The following is a 22,276-nucleotide window of genomic DNA, read 5'->3' as shown; positions in this document are numbered from 1 at the left end:
ATTCGTAACCGTGAAGGGTTATATAAGCTTTGGCTGCGTTCAGGACAATCTGTCTGTCACAGGTGCGTGCCCATCAGCTCGTGCTTCCTCCCTGTGATGTCGTAATCAAGGCCGTGGCCGACTATGTCCGCAGCATCCCCGACATCACTGACCTGGAGACCATTGGCAAGGACATCTTCAAGAATTCACAGGTATGAACTTTCCAAAAGCCCTTTGAACAAAGTTTGAATGTTTTGCTCCACCCTGTCATCCCCTCTACCCTTGGTAATGCTAACAGTGAGTATTTACAAATTCATATGATAAATGATTTAGCTTTACAGTAAGTGGTTGGACCAGCTAAAACATTATGCTTGACAACGCATTTGACTTATTTTCACCTCAGAGCTATAGTTCTGTTACTCACCTTTTCTGAAAATCTTGTGAATGCAATAACGTAGGATTTTGACATTCATACCGTAGGTGTATCTGATTGGAAGCTGGAGGGTAGCAGTGGCAGTTTCATATGTTTAAAATTCGTCCTCATGTAGTTCGCCCTTCTTCATACACAGCCAGTGCTCGGGGGAAAGAAATGATATAGATGAGATAAATGAGCGGTTCTCCCAGTGCAGTCACATTAACCTCAAACCAGGCAGAAATATCATTCTTCTGTTTTCTACCAATCGATGATGGATCAGTGAAACTGCTCCACAAACACTAATTTGAAAGCATGTGGGACTGAACCTGTGTTTATCAAGTTTTGCTTATATGTGGTTATGAAACGCGACACTCTAGTGAAACAGATTCGATTTATTGTGAAGTGACGACATTTAATCCCGTCAGTGAGCTAAAAATCCCTTTGATTTTCAGGCAGTCACAGTCTCTGTGTCACAGTTGATCCTGATCATTCTTTAATAAAAGTTCACATCATGTTAAAGTGATTCTTTGTGACTTTGAATTGACTGAGCAAGAAAAAACAGCCGTGAACGGGTCATGGAGCGAGAGCCAGCTAAAATGATCATGTGACAGTTTTCAGATGTAGTCCTGTTGATTAAAGATGCAGAACTTCCGTGCTCTAAATAAAATCTGTTGATCTGCCAGATGTGCAGTTAGACTGCATGCGCGTGCCTCCTTTAGCATACACTACACCACAAACAATAGAAAGCTTTGGGAAAATTGATTATGAAACAGGTTCTGACAGGTGGTTTCTCTTCATTATGGCTTCAGTTCTGTATTAAATCTAGTTGTATGGCCAGTTTCTGTCCTTTACTCCTTTATTTTGGTGACACCGACACATAAGTGATCAGAGTGAGATCTATGGGGCGATCGTGGTTCAAGAGTTGGGAGTTCGTCTTGTAATCGGAAGGTTGCCGGTTCGAGCCCCGGCTCGAACAGTCTCGGTTGTTGTGTCCTTGGGCAAGACACTTCACCTACCGCCTACTGGTGTTGGCCAGAAAGGCAGATGGTGCGATATGGCAGCCTCGCTTCTGTCAGGGCAGCTGTGGCTACAACTGTAGCTGCCTCCACCAGTGTGTGAATGTGAGAGTGAATGAATAGTGGTATTGTATAGCGCTTTGAGGGGTCCCGAAAAGCGCTATATAAATGCAATCCATTATTATTATTATTAGATCTCAGCTGTGGTGATAAATATGTAGTCGCAGAGGATCCAGCGGGATGCTCAGAAAATGGGAAGATGATGAAGTGGTCTAAACACATTATTGAGCGTGCAGTGATTGATTCCATTTGAGTTACCTAAGCTATGTATATTATTTTTACTGCATGTTTTAGTAGAAAGTGGTCAAAATCAGGATAAGAGGAATAAAGAATTTGGAGATTTTTTTATTTTAGACAAAGAAATACTCTGTTCTCTCATTTTTTTCTTTTAGTCTTGCACTGATGACAAAATCTTCCGCTTCAAGAAGGCAGTGGAGTACTACTCAGTGGCCAACCAGCCCCAACATTTACCTCTACAGTTGGGTGGGTTTTCGCCTCATCTCACCATAAACTGAAAACTCTGGAGTTCGGGTCGACAGCACTGATCCGTCGAGACGCGGCGCTGAGATTCAACACTTTAATATATCATTTATGATATTAACGTGCAGAGTTTCTGCTTTAACTTGAGTTTACATCAAAATTGTGTCGGAGATGATGCTTTTTTTAAAGTTTCCATTAAACTACTTTTAGGGGCTTAAAAGTTCTGTCTGTTCGGAGACTCGCTGCTGTGAGGGGGATGTACAGTAACTGTAAATGTTATTTATGGGGAGTTTAACACAAAGTGTTCAAAGTTTAGAGGTAAAAAACATCAAACTAAACTGAGTTGATTGGACATTTCACTGCTGACTGAAGCAGCAGGTCAAACGCACTGAACAAATGTAAAGGAGTGTTTTCCATCTTTTTATACAGTCTGTTACTCATATTCAGATAGATGTAAAAAACTCACTGGACTACATTTGATCATTTTAACAGTGAAAGAGCTTCTCCTGCAGTCCACCTGCTCAGGTGCATTTTCTTTGGCTCTGTGTTCGGTTCTATTTGAAGCTCTTCAAATGAAGCACTGCTCCTACACGGTTCTTTGGCACATAGTAACCACTATCAAATTTCAGTGTGAATGTGATGAAGCACAGAGCCTCGCTGAATAAAATATCTACGTTTGTAAGTGTAGAAGTTACTTTTCATCTGAACTAGAGGTTTTGTGTTTGTTTCACAGTTAGACCAAAACACACGGGGGTGCCAGCCGCAGTGCCATCTCCTAAACTACTCGCCATTCCACAGGCGCCACAGCCTGACAAACACGGGGTAAGAAATCCAGCCGGTACTACAGCAACCTGCTCCAGCTGCCTCAGCTGATGCTTCTGTGTCTCCCCTGCCTTCAGGTCCAGCACTCGCACACAGACGCTGTGGTGGAGGGCAGCCAGTCTGTGGACTCGGTTGAGAAAGCTCTCCCGGAGCAAAAGAGCTTCAGCAGCATTTCTCCTGAAGGGAGGCACACTCCACTCTATGAGAGATCCTCTCCCATTAACCCCAGGCGAGCCGGCAGCCCCAACCACATAGAGGCTCCTTTCTTCAATGCCTCCTCCACGTCGTCTTCCTCAGAGAACGACGAGAGCTCTGGCACAACTGCCAAGTGAGTAGAGTGCAGCATGTCCTCGCTGATGGTGTGCCGACTCATCAGCGGCTACACTGACTGTCTGAGATCAGCAGCAGTGGGAGAGGTCAAAGGTGAAGGTAGCTGTATGCTGTTCATGATCAGCTAAAGTTAGTTTGTGCTTTATTCAGTCAGGACCAGAGATGGGCCTAACGCGTTACTGTAATCCGATTACTTTTTTTCAAGTAACGAGTAAAGTAAGGGATTACTTTTGCAAAAACGGTAATTAGATTACCGTTACTTTCCCGTAGGAACGCTGCGTTACTAAAACCGTGATTTTTTGCGAGAATGTCTCATGACAGTGACGTAAGCGAGTGCGACGTTCGTGGCAACAGCTGTGTGCAGATCAACAATGGATCATATATCGAGTGCAGAGAGAGTATGAGCGTGCAGCGTTTAAAGCGTGGAAGTACTGACCTTACTTTGAGTTTGATTCCATAAAAAGCGACAAAAACATTAGTGTCCGTTGTGCGTGGGAAGAAAACGTATTTTTACAGCGAAAAAAACCCCTAAACTTCCGAGCAAGCGCCGAGTAGCTACGAGGTAATGGGAAACTCACAGAGAAACTCGTGGATTCTTCCACTGACCGCTGCACACCTGCACCAGGGTAACCCTCCGCCTACCCCACTCCTGCTTTACTGGTGAAACTAGAGCAACAGGACCGCTAGTCTTTGACTTTATTTATTTTCTGCTGTGTTTTACTTGCATCTATTTGAAAGACTGAGTGTAAACACAAAAAATATTTTATTTCATGTGCTGGAATGTGCAGAAAATAGGTTTAAATGTTAAACTAATTTCTTCAAGTCAGAAAATGTTGCATATAATTAAATTTTTGCTTGATGCATAAAGTTAAAAGATTAAAACTAATAAAACAAGTTTTAAAAAGAGACTTTTCCATTTGATTACATTTTGTATGATGATTATGCAGAAAAAGTAGAATTGGGCTGAAAGATCTATCACTTTATCACCTATTCAGGTTGTAAATCGTGTTTTTAAAAAGTAACTAAGTAACTAAGTAATTAATTACTTTTGAAAATAAGTAATCAGTAAAGTAACGGGATTACTTTTTTGGGGAAGTAATCAGTAATTAGTTACTGATTACTTTTTTCAAGTAACTTGACCAACACTGGCCTAAAAATACAGTAAATTTGCTTTTGGCTCTTTTATGTGAACATGTAGAAATTCAGTAGAACAGCAGCGTGAGCGCAGCATAGAAAGATGCATCGGTGACAGATATCACATTAAGACAGACACCAGCAGGAGCCAGCGTAGAGTTGGTTTGCAGCTTTTGAAGAACCTGCTCTACCAGTCTGGGTGTGGGCTGGAAGGTCAGGGATAGTTAGGGTTAGAGTGACCTCATGTTTGGGTTTTGTGACCTTTATAGATGGAAGCAAAAGATTCAACAGCAGAGTAATCCACAGAGCGGTGGACGGTCTCGGCTGGCTCGCTCTTTCTTCCTATAAACAATCCTGCTGCCATCTGTATCAGAGAAACACAAATATTATTCATCAGCCCAGAGCAGATTGTTCGGGCACTCAGTCAGATTGTGGCTTCTTTTGCCAGTGGACTCTGGGCGCTCTGTCTGCTCTGTGCTTAAATAGCCACAAACTGCAGTAAACAGACACATTTCAAGTTTTTGACACAGTAGCTTTTTCATGCGATCAGAACACATAAGCCTCCCTTTGGCACATATCACTGAGCCTTTGACTGGCATGACTTTGTCACCAGCTCAGGTTTCCTCCTTGGACTGGTTCCAAGATCAAGAACCGCTACGCTTTGTTGGAAATGAAGCGTAGACCGGTAGCACATGACAAAGTAAAGGGTCAAAGGTTTCTTAGTATGATGTTGTACCAAAAAGATTCTAGTCATTGTGAACGCCGGTTTATTTGACTTGTGGCTGATTGCTGAACACTTACCTGTAACTGCAACAAACCTGTTTCCTGTTCTAGTCACGTGAGCAAGCACACTGAAGAACGGCACAAAAATGGACGTGCTGCTCACGCTTCCACCACACCAGAGAGAGGTCAAGGGGCGAAAGTGAGTCTAGCTTGACCAGTACTACATATTGGTTGATGGGGAATCTGACAATAGACTTGATTGAACATCCTCACACCCCCTTGTGTCCTCAGACTGACCTGTGTGGGACCTCTGCTGTGAACCTGGGGTCACAGGATGGAGATCTCCAAGGCTTGAATGCACAAATCCCCTCCCTGCTCTCCATGCCCACCAGGAACCATATGGACATTACCATCCCACCTCTCCCTGCCGCGGCCCCCGAGGTCCTGCGGGTTGCCGAGCACAGACACAAGAAGGGCCTGATGTACCCCTACGTCTACCACGTCCTCACTAAGGTCATCTCGACTGCTTTTATCTGTGACGTGTTGTATTTCATATACAAACTCTGCATGTTGGTCGAATGTGAAGTGCCTGTGTTGATCTAACAGTGTGCCTCTGCAGGGAGAGGTTAAGCTGTCTGTCACCATTGAAGATGAAGCCAACAAAGACCTGCCTTCAGCAGTGCAACTGTTTCGACCGATCCGTCAGTATGTTTACGGAGTGCTCTTCAGCCTGTCAGAGGCCAGAAAGAAGGCGGAGAGACTCGCCATGAGGAAGAACTGCCTCCCTGAGTGTGAGTTATGATCAAACAGCTCCTTTGTGTTTAACACTGTAGTAAAAACTCACGGGCGAGGGTTTTGAGATTAGAGCAAGACTGAGAGCAGGGCTCTACACTTCCAACTGGTTTCAAGTTTCGAATAATGAGGCTGGTGTGAAATGTCCCAACAAACATGCCCGTGCGGGCTCACTGTGGGGCTGTGTGCACAAGGCAAACCCACACAGGCCCAAGCGGGTGTGCCCACTTGGGGCCACAGCAGCCAGGGCCCTTAGAAAATAGTCACTGGGACCTTGAGAGCTGAGCTCCAAACAACTTCAGACACTTTTACTTTGTCAGCGTGTTTAGAATATCCAACGTCAGCTGCATGAAAGTGATTCAAGTGTCTTGTTAAGTTTGTTGCTACAAACCATTTTGTGGTTCTCTGTGACAAAGTGGGTGAGCAGCTGTCACACTTTTATAATTTCATTACAAGTTCATTTTCCACACTACAGAGGTCCTTCGTTTATTGCGGGAGTTCCATCCATCCATCTTCATCCCCTTTATCCGAGGCCGGGTCGCGGGGGCAGCAGCCTAAGCAAAGAGGCCCAGACCTCCCTCTCCCCAGCCACCTCCTCCAGCTTATCTGGGGGAACACCAAGGCGTTCCCAGGCCAGCCAAGAGATATAATCTCTCCAGCGTGTCCTGGGTCTGCCCCGGGGCCTCCTCCCGGTGGGACATGCCTGGAACACCTCACCCAGGAGGCGCCCAGGGGACATCCTTGTCAGATGCCCGAACCACCTCAGCTGGCTCCTTTCAATGTGGAGCAGCAGCGGCTCTACTCTGAGCCCCTCCCGGATGGCCGAACTTCTCACCCTATCTCTAAGGGAGAGGCCAGCCACCCTTCGGAGGAAGCTCATTTCTGCCGCTTGTATCTACGATCTCGTTCTTTCGGTCACTACCCACAGCTCGTGGCCATAGGTGAGGGTAGGGACGTAGATCGACCGGTAAATTGAGAGCTTCGCTTTTACACTCAGCTCCCTCTTCACCACGACGGACCGGTGCAGCGTCCACATCACTGCAGCTGCAGCACCAATCCGTCTGTCGATCTCCGGCTCCCTTCTCCCATCACTCGCGAACAAGACCCCGAGATACTTGAACTCCTCCACTTGGGGCAGGAACTCATCCCCGACCCGGAGGATGCAGGAGTTATGTTCCAAAAATAACCAGCGATAGGTGAAATCTGCGAAGTAGCCAGCTTTATTTTTTACAATTATTATAGATGATTTAAGGCTGTAAAACACGTCACTACACACTTTATACACTTTTCTCAGACATGCATGAACATTCTCACACGTTTCTCTCTTGTTTAAACTCTCAGTCCAGTATTATAGAATGAAACCAAAGATCAAACCCTGTTTTAGGTCCAGAACAAGGGAACAGAGCAGCTGCCAGAGAATTCAACATAAACTAATCAATGGTACGGAAGTAGAGGAAGCAAGAAGAATGAGCTGAGTAAAGTTTGACTTATCTGACTGTTTTGTTTCGCTTGATGCGCCTTATAATCTGAAAATTATGGTAACTTCACCTTCCTTTAGCATGTCCAGAAATCCAACTTTTTGTGCGATGGTTAGCATCTTCCTGTGCCTGCTGGGTGCTACCGCAGCTGCCTTTGACCGTGCAAAACGTTTGGTTGACATGCTACTGCTAGGATCGAAGATTTATGTAAATTTGACAAGCTGAACGCATTCTGTACTGTACAGCCAATCAGGACGCAGAACACAATGCGAAAAAAATAAAAAAATGCAAAATTGCACAAAAGAAAATCCACGAAACAGTGAGCCCACGAAAGATGAACGGCGTTACAGCGAGGGACCACTGTCCATCATGTTGTTTTTTCTACCATACATGTGCGTACTTGCTATAGCTTCACATACTAAACTTGGTTTGTTTGTGTTAGCATTATGTTGCAGTTAATATCAGAGCATGTACAAGTCATAATTATAGTATTATATTGTTATAAGTATTGCTCATCCATTCTCGTCCAATTATCCACATCAGGCCACGCGGGGCTGGAACCTATCCCAGCTACCACGGGGCGAGAGGCAGGGTAAAGCCTGGACAGGTCACAGAGCTAACGCAGGGAGACAGACAACCTTTCACACTCACATTCACACCTATGGGAAATTTAGAATCACTACTGAACATAACACCACTAACTGCATGTCTCTGGACTGTGGGAGGAAGCCGGAGAGGAGCCACACAAACACAGGGACAACATACAGACTCCACACAGGAAGACCGGGTCTTTCTGTGTGGAGTCTGTGAGGCAACAGCGCTAACCACTTGGCATTGTGTTTGTTTGTTCTGAGCCACCATGCAGGTCAGGTGTTTCCTGACCTATAGTGCTGGTGATGTCATTGTTGACAGTGATGTCATTGTTGACATCACTGGGCTAAACTAGAAGGGTGCTCTACTTGTAGAATTGTTTTCTTTTGTTTCTTTTAATGTGTATTTTTCTTTTATAGGGACCCATTTAGCTGTGTTAATGAGCTGTGATTGTTTAGTGACTGTTATGAGATTTTCATATGTACACGTTAGATTTACAGGTTTGAGCTGTTGTTACCGGGTAGACTAATTAGCTGTGACTTGACAGCCTACATGGAGTCAGTCAGAGGTTGTTTCCGGTGAGGAGATGATGTGTGCTGCTTCTTTTTTGTGTTGGTTTGTTTAATATGGAGGTCTAACTTTCACATGTCACAGAGAACACTGTAAATAAACTCCTCACCTTGGAAAACTCTAAATATTATTTTTACCTGCCTGCCCAGACGAGCTTACAATCTGTATTGTTGATTTAGGTTTACTTTGGTGAGCTTTGTGTCTTCTTCATTCAAAGTTAAGAACTCGATTACAGCCACATGCTAACCACATCTGGCTGTGAGTGTGTGCGAGTGACCGCTGTGCATGGAAGGGACCAGCATATAATCAGATTTGAGCGATTGACTCGTCACCGGTCTAGGCCAAGATCGGTGAAAATCATCCGATTCTGGTTTCGGTCCGTTCGACCACTGTTGATACCTGTTATGTCTTTAGGTTTGACTGGAACCTTTGACTCATGATCAACTTTTAAATAACAGCTATTGAGCCCTAATAGTTAGGGATGCACCTGATACCGATACTGGTATCGGGTATCAGGGCCGATACTGTAAAATGTGTGTGTACTCATACTCGTAAAAGTTAACCGATACCATGAACCGATACGAACTTATTTCATTAATCAGAGGGTGGCTTGTCATTTCTGTTGTAGTTTTTTAGATTGGCCACTAGGGGGACATCCCGCACTAAACAGGCACAGGGTTAGGCGAGTGAGACTGGCGGCTCCAGATAAAAAAGAGAAACTGGAGGCTGCTGTAGCTAGGCTAAACAAAATGTCAGCAGTGTGGAACAGCCAACTTTAACTCAGGTTTTGGAAAAGCGAAGAAAAATGTCAAGAGAAAATCCACGGGCAGTTAAAATAACAGAGGCTCTGACTCATTTTATCGCTCTGGATGACCAGCCAATGCCGGTCGTGGAAAGCATAGGATTGCACCGTCTTCTCAGCATACTCGAGCTGCGATATGAAATTGGACACCCTGCAATAAGTTTATTTTATTCTCAAACCTAATTTGTATTTATTTTATTCCAAACAGAAGTGTTTATTTATTATTCTGAAAGCTCGAGACAGTGCCCAATAGTTCAGTGATATTTTGTTAAATTACAATGTGGAGACTCTGCAATAATTTAACAGAAGTGCTTATTTTTCACTTGAAATTATTTTGTGGTCATTTTTATTAAGATTTTATTTTTTATTGGCAGAGAACATAAAATCTGTCTTCCAATTCATTGCATTTGTGTGTGTGTGTGTGTGTGTGGTAGAAGTATCGGTTTTTGTACTCTGTATCGGCAAGTACTCAGATCCAAGTATCGGTATCGTATCGGTTTGAAAAAATTGGTATCGTTGCATCCCTACTAATACTGATATAAAGCTGGCTTTTAAACATCTTTTTTTACATGCTATAAAAGTACGAATCGTTCACTATTTTTTGTCCTCCTGCAGACACACATGTCATGGTTAAAGAGTGGGCTGCCTGCAAAGGCAAATCTCCCCACACTCCAGAGCTGGTGGAGGCTCTGTCCTTTAGGGAGTGGACATGTCCCAACCTCAAGAAGCTGTGGTTGGGGAAAGCTGTGGAGGACAAGAACCGCAGGATGAGGGCGTTCCTGGCCTGCATGCGCTCTGACACCCCGGCCATGCTGAACCCCAACAACGTCCCCACGCCCCTCTTAGTGCTGTGTTGTGTGCTCCGGTGAGTAGCCACAGTCTGACAGCCGGAAGCAGTGCGATGCTAAAGTTTAAGGGAGTGAGGATTGATGAGGACGGGCTCGATCGGTTCCCGCTTTCTGTAACACTGTTAATCTTCTGTGTTTTGCTTCAGGTTTATGTTACATTGGCCAGGAGTAAGAATTTTGCGTCGTTACGAACTTGACGCTTTCCTAGCTCAAGCACTTTCTCCTAAACTTTATGAACCTGACCAGCTGCAGGAACTTAAGGTGATTTTATAGTCTTGATTATATGAGGAGTGTCTGAGAACTGCATCCGGGAATATCTCAGCTATAATCTGCTGCTCAGTCAGCCGTTCCCTTGCTTTGTATTGCACCTCTTTCTCTTCTCTGGACACTCCTCATATTCCTAAAAACAAGCTTGTTGCTGCTGAAGCTGTAGCTTTGTGTTAAGAGATGTATTTGTAGAGCTTTGCGGGATTTCAGTGACGTGTGTGGATGGTTTATAAATACAAGAGAAGCTGGATCTCTTTATTTGACCCGTTTTAATGAAACCATCCACACAAGCTGTGCGCTTTCCTCTTTGTGGTCTCTGTGTGTGTAGCTCCCCTCAGCCTGTGTCAGAACATCTGGGTTGTGTGTGCTGGCTTTCTGTCTTGGCTCGATTAGCTTGTTCGTCGCTGTGTTTTAGCAGCTGAGTGTGAATGGGCTGCTTACACCCGCTCTGTGCTTTGCTTCGCAGTTCCCCCGTTTCAATCTGAATGGTCAGTAGGGCTGTTAGGGGTTGGTAGTTTTTTATTTTCATTTCAGCACTTTAGAGGTTTTTCATATTTTGCCTCCACAGATTGACAACCTGGACCCTAGGGGAGTCCAGCTGGCTGCTCTGTTCATGAGCGGCGTTGACATGGCTCTGTTCGCCAATGACGCATGCGGGCAGCCGATTCCCTGGGAGCACTGCTGCCCGTGGATGTACTTTGATGGCAAGCTGCTTCAGAATAAACTCGTCAGGGCCAGCAGGGAGAAGGCCCAGCTCATCGACCTCTGTGACGGTCAGGTAGATTCGGCCGCACCAGTCTCACGTCAGCAAAATACGCTCCAGTATGAAGGTTGGGATCGGGTTCTCACATGCTTCTGGTGTACTTGAGCCTGCTGTATTTTCCATTAATATTGTTGTTGTAGCTTAATGAGTGATGCTAACTTTACACTCTCAAAGCTGTGCTGTAGACATTCAGGGAATCAAACAGTTGAACAAAACAAACCCTAAACTGTGTCCTATATGGGGTTCAAAACTTATATAAACAGAATACCATTTGCCCAAAAATCAACCCTCTGGGCTCTATGGTGGCCATTTGTGGCCATGGACAAGCTGAGAGGGAGTTTTTATGTTTTTGCTCTCTTTGCACAAAAATAACAATGCATTATAATCAATGTTGATGTGAATCAATTATATGTCCCAGACTCTACTATTAATAATACAAGAAATTTCAGTAGCAATGCAATTATAGAAAATTGTGAGATTTGAGGTTGTCTTTCAGCTAGTACAGTGGACAAACAAACTGGTGTTTAAAGGGTTAAAATTCTGAATTTGAATGAAATTTTGATTTTCATGAACAGCACTGGTGCTAATCTAAAAAATTAAGTCAAAAAAAGTGGAAATTTTTCTTAATATATACGAATTTTATAACATTTTGTAAACGTAAACAAGGGGTGGCCATTTTTGGCCACGAACAAGCTGAGAGGGAGTTTTTATGTTTTTCTGTCACTGCACAAAAAACAAAGATGCATAAAAGTCATTGATACTGTTAATTATTGCTATACATCTAACCTCCACCATGGTTAGAAAATAAATCAGACGACATGTTTTATTTGGAAAAAAATTGGGGTTTTACGATTTTTTCCATTTATGAGTTCCTAGGATTATTTGATTTAACTGGTATTTAAAGGGTTAAAATTCTGAATTTGAATGAAATTTTGATTTTCATGAACAGCACTGATGCTAATCTAAAAAATCAAGTCAAAAAAAGTGGAAATTTTTCTTAATATATATGAATTTTATAACATTTTGTAAACGTAAACAAAGGGTGGCCATTTTTGGCCACGAACAAGCTGAGAGGGAGTTTTTATGTTTTTGCTCTCCCTGCACAAAAATAACAATGCATTATAATCAATGTTGATGTGAATCAATTATATGTCCCAGACTCTACTATTAACAATACAAGAAATTTCAGTAGCAATGCAATTATAGAAAATTGTGAGATGTGATGTTGTCTTTCAGCTAGTGCAGTGGACAAACAAACTGGTATTTAAAGGGTTAAAAATGTAAAAAGTAATAATTATTTTATATTTATGAAAAGAACTGAAGTTAGTTAAAAGCTTTATGCAGAAAAAATGGCAAAAAAAACATAAAAATAATAAAACTTACAGCCCTAATCTGTCGGTGGACACTTTTGGCCACAAACAAGCTGAAAGGTGATTTTGAACAAACCCAGAGGGATAAGTATATACATCCCCGAGTGCTGCTATTGGTTATTTACCTTCATGCTCACATTAGAGTTGGGTAATACGTTCTAATTTTCCAGCTGACCATCTTCAGTCCAACAACTGACTGTGGTGTGTGTGCAGAGCCATCTTTTCCTATTTGGACCTACTTACATGTAAAAATGATTCAAAGACTCACAGTTATGGTTTGCATTAACTCATCGTGAGCATGGGTGCCGTGGTAATTTGGGCCTTTAATGATGTCTTTGAACTGTTCTCTCTCCAGGGTGGAATAATTGCATAGCTGCTTTAATGACTTTAAAAAAAGGTGCACAATTTAGAATTTTCTGTAATCCACACAGGGTCAAAAATATAAAGAAAAGCTCAGATATTTACATTTTCTCACTGTTTTAATAAGAGAGAAGGCCAAGGCCTATTAACGTCTCGTTAGTGATTATGATCGACTACAACAGGTTGTTTCTCTCCAGCATAAATAGTGTTTGTTTGACAGCATTCATTAGACGGAGCAGTACTCAGAACAGTGGGGAAGTCCAAGGAGCTCAGTGAAGAAATTGTAGAAAGGTTTCTCAGTGTATGTAAGTACAAGTTATTTAAAGTTGTCACCATTATGCCAAAGAAGAAGGTCTAAACTGTGATCCTCAGATGAGAGAAAATTGGTTTGGATTTTCAGGAACAACCCACCAAGGCTCCGAGAACGCTTGGGAAACTGTGAAACATGGACACGGTTGGTTGTTCTAACAGGAAACACATCAAACATCATACAGTTCTAGCTTGTTGGTAACAAAAGCACCTGGATAAGGTACAACTTGGTAATGGGTATTTAACTGGATATTACTGTGAAGGTCTGTATATATAATCAATTCAAACCTTTGCATTGCCCAGTTTTTTTTTTAATCATTAAAGATGTGTGCTGTACAGTTGTTCCACCCTGGAAACAGAACAGTTCAAAAGAATCATTAAAATTGCTGTAACATTCACGCCACGAGTGTATGTAAACTTCCGACCACAACTGGAAATGAAGGAGTGTAAAAAATGGGTACAACCTGCTATTAAACAATGGCAACGAACAGCTGACAATATTCCAACATCTTTCCTAGAAAAGCGTTCTGCTATATTTTATTAGCTCTGAAATGTGTCTGAGAAAGGAAGAGCGATTTCCACACTGGTGATGAAGTTCCTAAAACTGACCATAGAGGGCAGGGTCTCTTCAGCAAAGCAGTAGCTACTCAGAAGAGTAGCTACTAGGGCTTACACAAACGATTATTTTGATAGTTGACTAATCAGATCATCATCCATTGGACGTACAACATACAGCTTATTGCACCAGCAGCATCTGCTCTTATATAACTATCATTAGCTTACAGCTTTAAGTGTTTAAGGTCTGTGCTAACTAAAAATAAAGACAAGATGATAGTTTATTAAATTTTAATGAAATTTTCAGATTGTTTTGGTGAAGTTTAATAAACTCCTTGCTATCTAAAATATAACAGGACACCGGAGTATATTCTCGAGCATCTCACACTTCTGATAATCAGCTGTCTGCTTGACGTTTATTCAGCTGTGTAAAAACTATAACTTTAATCTCAGCCAAACCGATTTACTCAGGAACAAATAAAATACTAAAAAAAGCCAAACAATAACATTTTTAAGTTATCTAAGTGACTTATATATCATGTTTAACCTGAGTAGCGAAAGACAGCGGTGGGTTTGAAAACGATTTCCCGGGAGTCCGGTGTTCTCACTGCTCTAGTGAGCCTAGCCCCCGGCTAGCTATCGAGCTAGTGGCTAACAGACGTCTCCGAAAACGTCGGAGCGCTTTTGAAAATATGTGGTGTCTTGATAAACTGAGCAGATATTTGAGGTTTACACAGCTACATTCTCGCCTGAAAATATGTTAAACGTTTATTTTGTGACCCAGAAAGAATAATAAGAGTAACATTAAAACTAACTAGCTGCCGCCATTGTTGGAAACTGAGCTGGGCTGCGCTATGAATTCTGGGACACAGCTTCTTCTTCTTCTTCGGGGTTTAACGGCAGCTGGCATCCTTGTACATGCAGTGCTGCCATCTTCTGTTTCAGTCCGTTATTACACTCTTAAATCCTACTACTTATTCCTGCGTCTTTTGTGATCTTACAAAGCTTCAAACGACGCGTCGACTATTAAATCAGTCGTTGACGATTTTGATAGTCAACGTAATCGTGGCAGCCCTAGTAGCTACATATGTAGCGATAAATGTAACTACTCAGAATGAGAAACAAAGTTGTTTTAAGTGACTTTAAACAGGACACGGTTATCAGTTCCAGACAGGCTGGTCTTAGTTGTGTGGGAAGTTTCTGAAAACTATCTCTAGGTTTTACGGAGAACGGTCCAAAAAAAGTTCTCTTGATGGAAAGGCCTTATTTATGTCTGTTGTTAGAGGAGAATGACTAGAAGGCTAAAAGCTAAAGGGAAATGTTTTCAAATAAGCACTTGTCACAGACGAGGTCTGCAGGAGAACGCACAAATCTAAGCAGATGCACTACAGAGACGGAGAACCACACTGGTTCACTTCTATCAGCTAACAACAGAAAACTGAGGCTCCAGTTTTCACTGGCTCATAAGAATTGGATGAGAATATTGAGCAGCTTGTGCCTGGTTTGAGCCTCGATGTCTGTTGTGACATTTTGGATGCTAAAATCAGTATTTGGTGTTAGCAGCATGAAAGCATGGATCCATCCTGCCTGTATTAGCAGTTGAGGCAGCTGCTGGTGGTGTGTGGACATATTTTCAGCATCATTTAAATATCGCGGCCTTCCTGAGTATTGTTGCTGACTACGTTCGTCCCTTTATGACCATAGTGTGCGTATCTTTGATGGCTCCTTCGAGCAGCATAAGCACCAGTGTCACAAAGCTCCTATAATCCCAAACTGGTTTCTTGAACATGATGATGAGTTCACTGCACTCAAACGGCCTCGACAGGCACCACAGCACAGCAGCTTTAGAGTGTGGGGGTCGTCTCTTCAGTGCCTGAAAATAGGGAACTGACTGAAGATGCCTGAGATTAAAGGTAGTCTGCAAACATATCACTAATCTTTAACGCATTCTTAAAAATTTTAAGGCTGTTCCTGTTGTTTTGTTGAAACTACTGTTGAGCACCTGTTGTCGCAGATCTCATGAATCGAGGCGAAAGGCCAGTTTCATTTTACCGTGATTTAATCAGACACTGAACATTTTCTTGTCAGACGGCGAGCAGCGCAACTGATCTAATGAAGCTGTTAAAGGGAGGCACCGTGTTTAACTGACAGCAGTGTGATATTGATTTTATAGCTGCTGATTCAAGAGGCTGATGACTGCACAGACAAAAAAAGAGCTCTCTGATATCTCTCTCTTCAGGTTGAGCTGGCGACCCGGGTGGAAAAGATGCGTCAGAGTATCCTGGAAGGTCTCAACTTTGCTCGGCCACCTCATCTGCCTCCTTTCCCCCCACCGCCACCTCTGCCTCCTCACGGGATGCCTTTCTATCCTCCCACTGGTTATTTCTACAACCCGCCTCCAATGACGCCTCCTGCAGGGAGAGGCAGGGGGGTGCCCGGTGAGTTCTGCTCTTTAAAACATGTAGCCCAGTTTAAGGTCATTTCTCACAAGTCTTCAGAAACAAAGTGTGCTCTTAACATTTGATGCCAACTTCTCGCTGTTTCTGTAAGGATTGGAAGCAGTCCAAACACAAGGTGGGAAGCTGGAGATCGCCGGCACTGTGGTGGGTCAGTGGTCTGGTACACGACGCAGCCGAGGAAGAGGAGGCATCCCTCTGCAGGTGGTGTCTGTCGGTGGACCAAACAGAGGGTAACAGAAAGATCGAACGTCTCGCTCATATTACTTTGAGAACAGACTTTTCCATCATTTACGTTACGCAAACTAAGAAAACACCACTTTCTTCTTTTTACAACATCAGCATATCGCGCCCATAGTGAAGTAATACGGCTCGATGCATGAACTCACACATTTTTCTAGGCTTTTCGGATCTGAACTTTATGTGTAAAACAATCAGGTTTCTTTGTAATGTCATGTCATGGTCTAAGCCTTCCTGTCTATAAGCTCATATAAAAACTACTTGTTTTTCATGTAGAGATTCAAAATGTGGCAAAAACAGCAGATTAAAATGAATCTACAGTGGAAATCTGTCTGTTTCTTGCAGCCGTCCAAGAGGCGTGATTTCTACACCGCTCATAAGGACGTTTGGTCGGGGAGGACTGTACCACGCCCGAACCTTCAAGAGCCAGGGAACGTACCTGGTAAGTCAGTCATGATTTCATTTTATTTGGAGGGACTGTGCAGAAAAAAACATTATCTATGAAAGAAACAATAACACTGCTCTGGATTTATAATTCCATCGATCCAGACAGGATCCCCAGCACAACAGATAAACACTAACTGTTGTGCAGTTAGGTCCATATATATTTTTACCTGTTTACTGAAACATGTTCCAGTTATAGTTATACTCTGGACATAATGTGCAGACTCTCAGCTTTCATTTGAGGGGATCCACATTCAAACTGGATGAAGGGTTTAAGAGTTTCAGCTACTTAACATGTGGCACCCTCTTTTTAAAGGGAACAAAAGTAATTGGACAGTTTACTCAAAGTGCTATTTCACTGGCAGGTGTGGGCATTTCCTTTGTTATGTCATTATCAGTTAAGCAGATAAAAGGCCAGGAGTTGAAGAAAAAAAGCAAAAGTGTGGAGAAGGTGTGCAGCTCATGATCCAAAGCATACCACATGATCTGTAAAACACAGCAGAGGCAGTGTGATGGCTGTCAGCGGCACTGGGACACTATTCAATTCAATTCAATTCAATTCAATTCAATTTTATTTATATAGCGCCAAATCACAACAAAAGTCGCCTCAAGGCGCTTCATAGATACAGAGAAAAACCCAACAATCATATGAACCCCTATGAGCAGGCACTTTGGCGACAGTGGGAAGGAAAAACTCCCTTTTAACAGGAAGAAACCTCCAGCAGAACCAGGCTCAGGGAGGGGCGGGGCCATCTGCTGTGATTGGTTGGGGTGAGAGAAGGAAGACAGGATAAAGACATGCTGTGGAAGAGAGACAGAGGTTAATAACAGATATGATTCAATGCAGAGAGGTCTGTTAATACATAGTGAGTGAGAAAGGTGACTGGAAAGGAAAAACTCAATGCATCATGGGAATCCCCGGCAGCCTACATCTATTGCAGCATAACTAAGGGAGGATTCAGGGTCACCTGGTCCAGCCCTAACTATATGCTTTAGCAAAAAGGAAAGTTTGAAGCCTAATCTTAAAAGTAGAGATAGTGTCTGTCTCCTGAATCCAAACTGGAAGCTGGTTCCACAGAAGAGGGGCCTGAAAACTGAAGGCTCTGCCCTCCCATTCTACTTTTAAATACTCTAGGAACAACAAGTAGGCCTGCAGAGCGAGAGCGAAGTGCTCTAATAGGGTGATATGGTACTACAAGGTCATTAAGATAAACTAGTGTTTACTAGCATTAAAAAGGAAGAAGCCCAACATCTGAGTTCATCCATGAGTTCAAGACCTCAGGCTGTCATTGCCAGCAAAGAGTTTTCATACAAGTGTTAGAAATGAACTTTTTATTTTCACTTATTTAATCTGTCCTGTTGCTTTTGAGCCCCTGAAATGAAAGGATTCTGTACTTTTTGTTCAACCCACTGAATTAAAGCTGAAGGTCAGCACTTCATCATTGTGGTAATGTACAGAACCACAATGTCTGTCCAAATATGTATGGACCTAACTGTACCCCACTGACCTCCAAACATTCAGGCAGCGATTTGAGGCCAAATTTCACATTTCATTCATCGCTCTATCAGACCTGTTGCCACATTTTCAGTCCAGCTCTTGTGTGGCAAATCCCAGCGTTTCGTTCTGTTTTCTTTAAGAACAACAGATGAATGTGTTATTTATGAATTAGTGCCGTTCTGTCAGGCCACTGCTAGATCTCTGTCTGCTGTCAGTTTTCTCATCTCTTTGAAGGACACAGTGCACTACAGTCCAGTGTAAAAGCTTGTTTATAGGTTTGAAACCTGAATGCTTATATTAATAAGTAATTGTGTTAATCTAGTTTAAAATACTGACCAAAGCAATAGTGACCGTACTTTTGCCATCATTGCTTATTGACCATCATCGACCATTTGAAGCTTTAATCTTCAAGACGATCATTAGTGTCTGTAATTCTCACAGTGTTTGTCACATGTGGATTTTGGTACCAGAGAAATGAATAATTCCTAAATTGAAGCTCAGCCTGTAGTTTGCTTTCCCAGGAAGGTACCTCACAAAAATCCCGATGCAGCTGTTGGTTTTTCCACTGTTTAATTACGGTGCAAAACCAGAACACAACCATTGTGTGAGCTTTCAGCATGGGAACATGAGAGGGAACTAAACAGGCTCCCTGCATGTCTCTGGGCTTCCTTTTGCTGCTAATTAACTTCCAAATAACTCTTGAGTCCTTTTGTTTGTTGGCAGGACTTCCAACCCACAAATGCATTTTTCTGTGCTGCACATGATTTTCAATGGAGTCCTGACTTTTGTAACATGTGGGCCTTAATAAGCTCTAAATATCCTCTTCTACTGTATCACACCATTGAAAACACACATTTTCATTGTTTCTGTGTTTCTAAATGTTTCTGACATTTTCTGACCTATGAAGGTCATCACAGTGCACAGTGCCTTCTGGGTCTTTGACTGGTTGCGGCTATGTCCACATGTACCTGGGTATTTTTGAAAACACAGATTTTTCTATGCGTTTGCTCCTTTCGTCCACACGTAAACGGCGTTTTCGGTCACTGAAAACGGAGATTTCTAAAAACTCCGGCCAGGGTGGATATTTTCTAAAACTCCGTTTTTGCATTTATGTGTGGACGAGAAAAACGGAGAAAACGCAGCGTCAAAGGTGTGCGCCTTTTTTGACGTCACACTGTACGCCACGTTATTGTTTCGGTGAAATGAATTTCTACAATACTGTTACTGTTAATTGTCTCTGCAGTGTTTAAATACTTACATATACACACATAGTTACTGTCCCTCCTAGTGATGTTCGATTCGTGAACGAATCGTTCAATACTCGAGAATCACTTTACTGACTCGTGAATCATGATTCACAAGCCCAACTGACTCACTGACTCATCCCTGTTTCTGTTAGCAAACTAATTCGCTTAGTAGAAATATATCTAGCTTATAATTAAAATTGTGGGGGGGAAAAAACAACAGCCAGTTTCTTAACAAAAGCATTTCTGCTCTGAACTGGAAGAAAAAACCCTGAGTAGAAGCTCACATCAAGAAAATAGCTCCTTGGTTCACAGTAGCATCGCTCTGCTAACATGCTAACAGCACATTTGAGCTACTCACCCCCTCCCTTCCTGTGCTGAATCGTAAGCGTAAGCAAATCACTCAGGACTCGCTCACCCCCTCCCTCCTGTGCTGAATCATAGAGCGAACGAATCACTCAGGACTCACTAACCCCCTCCCTCCTGTGCTGAATCATAGAGCGAACGAATCACTCAGGACTCACTAACCCCCTACCTCCTGTGCTGAATCATAGAGCGAACGAATCACTCAGGACTCACTAACCCCCTCCCTCCTGTGCTGAATCGTAAGCGTAAGCGAATCACTCAGGACTCGCTCACCCCCTCCCTCCTGTGCTGAATCATAGAGCGAGCGAACGAATCACTCACTCACCCCCTCCCTCCTGGCTCACAGCTTCTTCTTCTTCTTGGTTGGCAACCAATGTTAAGGTGCATTACCGCCCCCTGGCTCACAGCTCAGTGGACATTTAGATGAGAAAATATATATTTAACACATTTAAGGAAAATACTAATAAAATACAAATAAACAAAATAAATGTTTATTAAGCAATTTTGATAGGAAATTGCTTAATTTTAGAAATGTTTTTGCTTTTTTTTGCTCTATAAAATAGTTGTTGTTTTTTTAGAATCGTTCATCTTAGCAGTGGGATTTACATGTAAAGAGAAACAAATTAAGTTTGAGTGAAAATGTAAATTTTTTGCACTTTCTGGTCAACTGACTCAGTGAATCAAATGACTCAAAAAACCCGATTCACTTTGGTGAGTGACTCATTAAAACTCGATTCAGTAAAAGGAATCAAATTTACCATCACTAGTCCCTCCACACATACGACTCAGTTCTGCTTCTATGCTCCAGCTTTGTTTATTTCCCACCGAGGCTTCTAGACTTCTGATTGGCCAACATTTCTTTACGGTTAGGAATATAGCGCCACCTGTTGCTTTGGCATGTTCCTAGCAGCGCTTCATTTCTGCCTTTACGTGTGGACGGGATTATTTTTTAAAACGAAAACAGAAAATCTCCGTTTTCAAAAATTCCCTGGGTACATGTGGACATAGCATGCATCTAACATCTACTACCATCATTTCTACCAGTATAAAAATGGCTGTATTTGACTGTTATCATCTAAAAGAAACAATGAGAGTGATATTTTCTGTCTGATATTTTCTGAGTAAAGAGTAGAAAAATGCTGATATAAAATGACAATCTTCTGAAGACCCACAGCTCTGTTTTCAGCTCTTCTGGTGTTGAATTTTATGCATGTAGTCCAAGTACTCACAAAAACTGCTCATTTCTTTTAGATATCTTCTCTATCTTATAGCTTGCGTTTTGCTGTTGGTCTCTCTTTTGGCTGCTCCCTTTAGGGGGCGCCATAGCGGATCACCTGCTTCCATCTCAGCCTGTCCGTATCATTCTGCTCCTGTCGCACCACCGCGCTGTATGTCCTCCTTCACTGCGTCCATAACTCTTCTCTGAGGTCTGCTTTGTCCAGTACATTCACTGTCCCTGTTGATGTCTAAGCCATCTCAGCCTTGCCTCTAACTTTGTCTCCATGCTGTCTTCAGCTTAGCCTCCTGTGTCTTTGTCAGTGCCACTGTCTCCAAAATCGATCTTCTTCACCTCGCTTGGTCCCTCTATACTCCATATTTCTCTCTCCAGCCGTGGCAGATGGCTGTTTGTCTGCGGTCTCGTTCTGTTAGAGACCACTTTCTGTTAAAAGGGAGTTCTTCCTCCCCACTAGAGCAGGGCAGTATGACCAAAAATATTTATCACGATATACATGTGAAAATTTGTGATAACGATATAACTGACGATATAATTGACACGAGACAAAATAATTTACAACTCCACAATTTTATTAGTGCAAAAAAAAAAATCAATGTATTTTCACTTAAACAAGCAGCTGTTTATGTGCATTAAAGTTATATAAAAATTTAACAGTGCAAATGCAAATTCCCTGCTGACAGTTTAACCAAGTGGAAAATTGGCCGACACATCCTCAGCATAACCATGTATAATATCCACAAAACTTAAAAAGAGGTTATACACACACAATACGGTAATATTATGTTGAAGCACAGTACGTATCACTCCGCGAGGCTCCGCCTACGATAGACGTAATGCTCCGACAATCCATCAAGCGGTGCGGCTTCGTAGCTTAGCAAAGTCGTACTGAAACATTTGACAGATTTTCGAGCCCCGTGTACATAAAATCGTTTCAAGGTCAGTAAACACAACCAGAATTCATACATAAGGCACACGGGATTATAAGGGGCTCTGTCGATTTTCAGAAAAATCAAAGGATTGATTTTAAGTGCGCCGTATTTTCCAAACAACACGGTAATAACGACGGCCCGCTAGCATGCTCTACCAAAAATAGTGCTTTGTTGTGTATCTGACGGACGAAAGCTAAA

The 22,276-nt window shown here is 42.6% G+C and overlaps 1 protein-coding gene across 2 annotated transcripts in view; it reads left to right on the top strand.

The window, feature by feature from the left end:
* The window catches only part of LOC146519199 (constitutive coactivator of PPAR-gamma-like protein 1 homolog), a 31,115-nt gene that overhangs the window by 5,993 nt on the left and 2,846 nt on the right, over positions 1-22,276 (top strand). For both annotated transcript variants that reach the window (XM_085161080.1, XM_085161078.1), the window contains exons 4-16: positions 63-191; positions 1,863-1,953; positions 2,684-2,772; positions 2,850-3,100; positions 5,071-5,158; positions 5,251-5,472; positions 5,579-5,750; positions 9,808-10,057; positions 10,187-10,301; positions 10,876-11,085; positions 15,904-16,102; positions 16,215-16,353; positions 16,706-16,802. In XM_085161080.1, the coding sequence (XP_085017206.1) occupies positions 63-191; positions 1,863-1,953; positions 2,684-2,772; positions 2,850-3,100; positions 5,071-5,158; positions 5,251-5,472; positions 5,579-5,750; positions 9,808-10,057; positions 10,187-10,301; positions 10,876-11,085; positions 15,904-16,102; positions 16,215-16,353; positions 16,706-16,802 (2,052 nt within the window). The remainder of the gene's footprint in view (positions 1-62; positions 192-1,862; positions 1,954-2,683; positions 2,773-2,849; positions 3,101-5,070; positions 5,159-5,250; positions 5,473-5,578; positions 5,751-9,807; positions 10,058-10,186; positions 10,302-10,875; positions 11,086-15,903; positions 16,103-16,214; positions 16,354-16,705; positions 16,803-22,276) is intronic.

This window comes from Neolamprologus multifasciatus, chromosome 5 (assembly GCF_963576455.1).
Source record: "Neolamprologus multifasciatus chromosome 5, fNeoMul1.2, whole genome shotgun sequence".
In the NCBI taxonomy this organism is placed as follows: domain Eukaryota; kingdom Metazoa; phylum Chordata; class Actinopteri; order Cichliformes; family Cichlidae; genus Neolamprologus; species Neolamprologus multifasciatus.
This window is presented reverse-complemented; position numbering and strand designations above follow the sequence as displayed.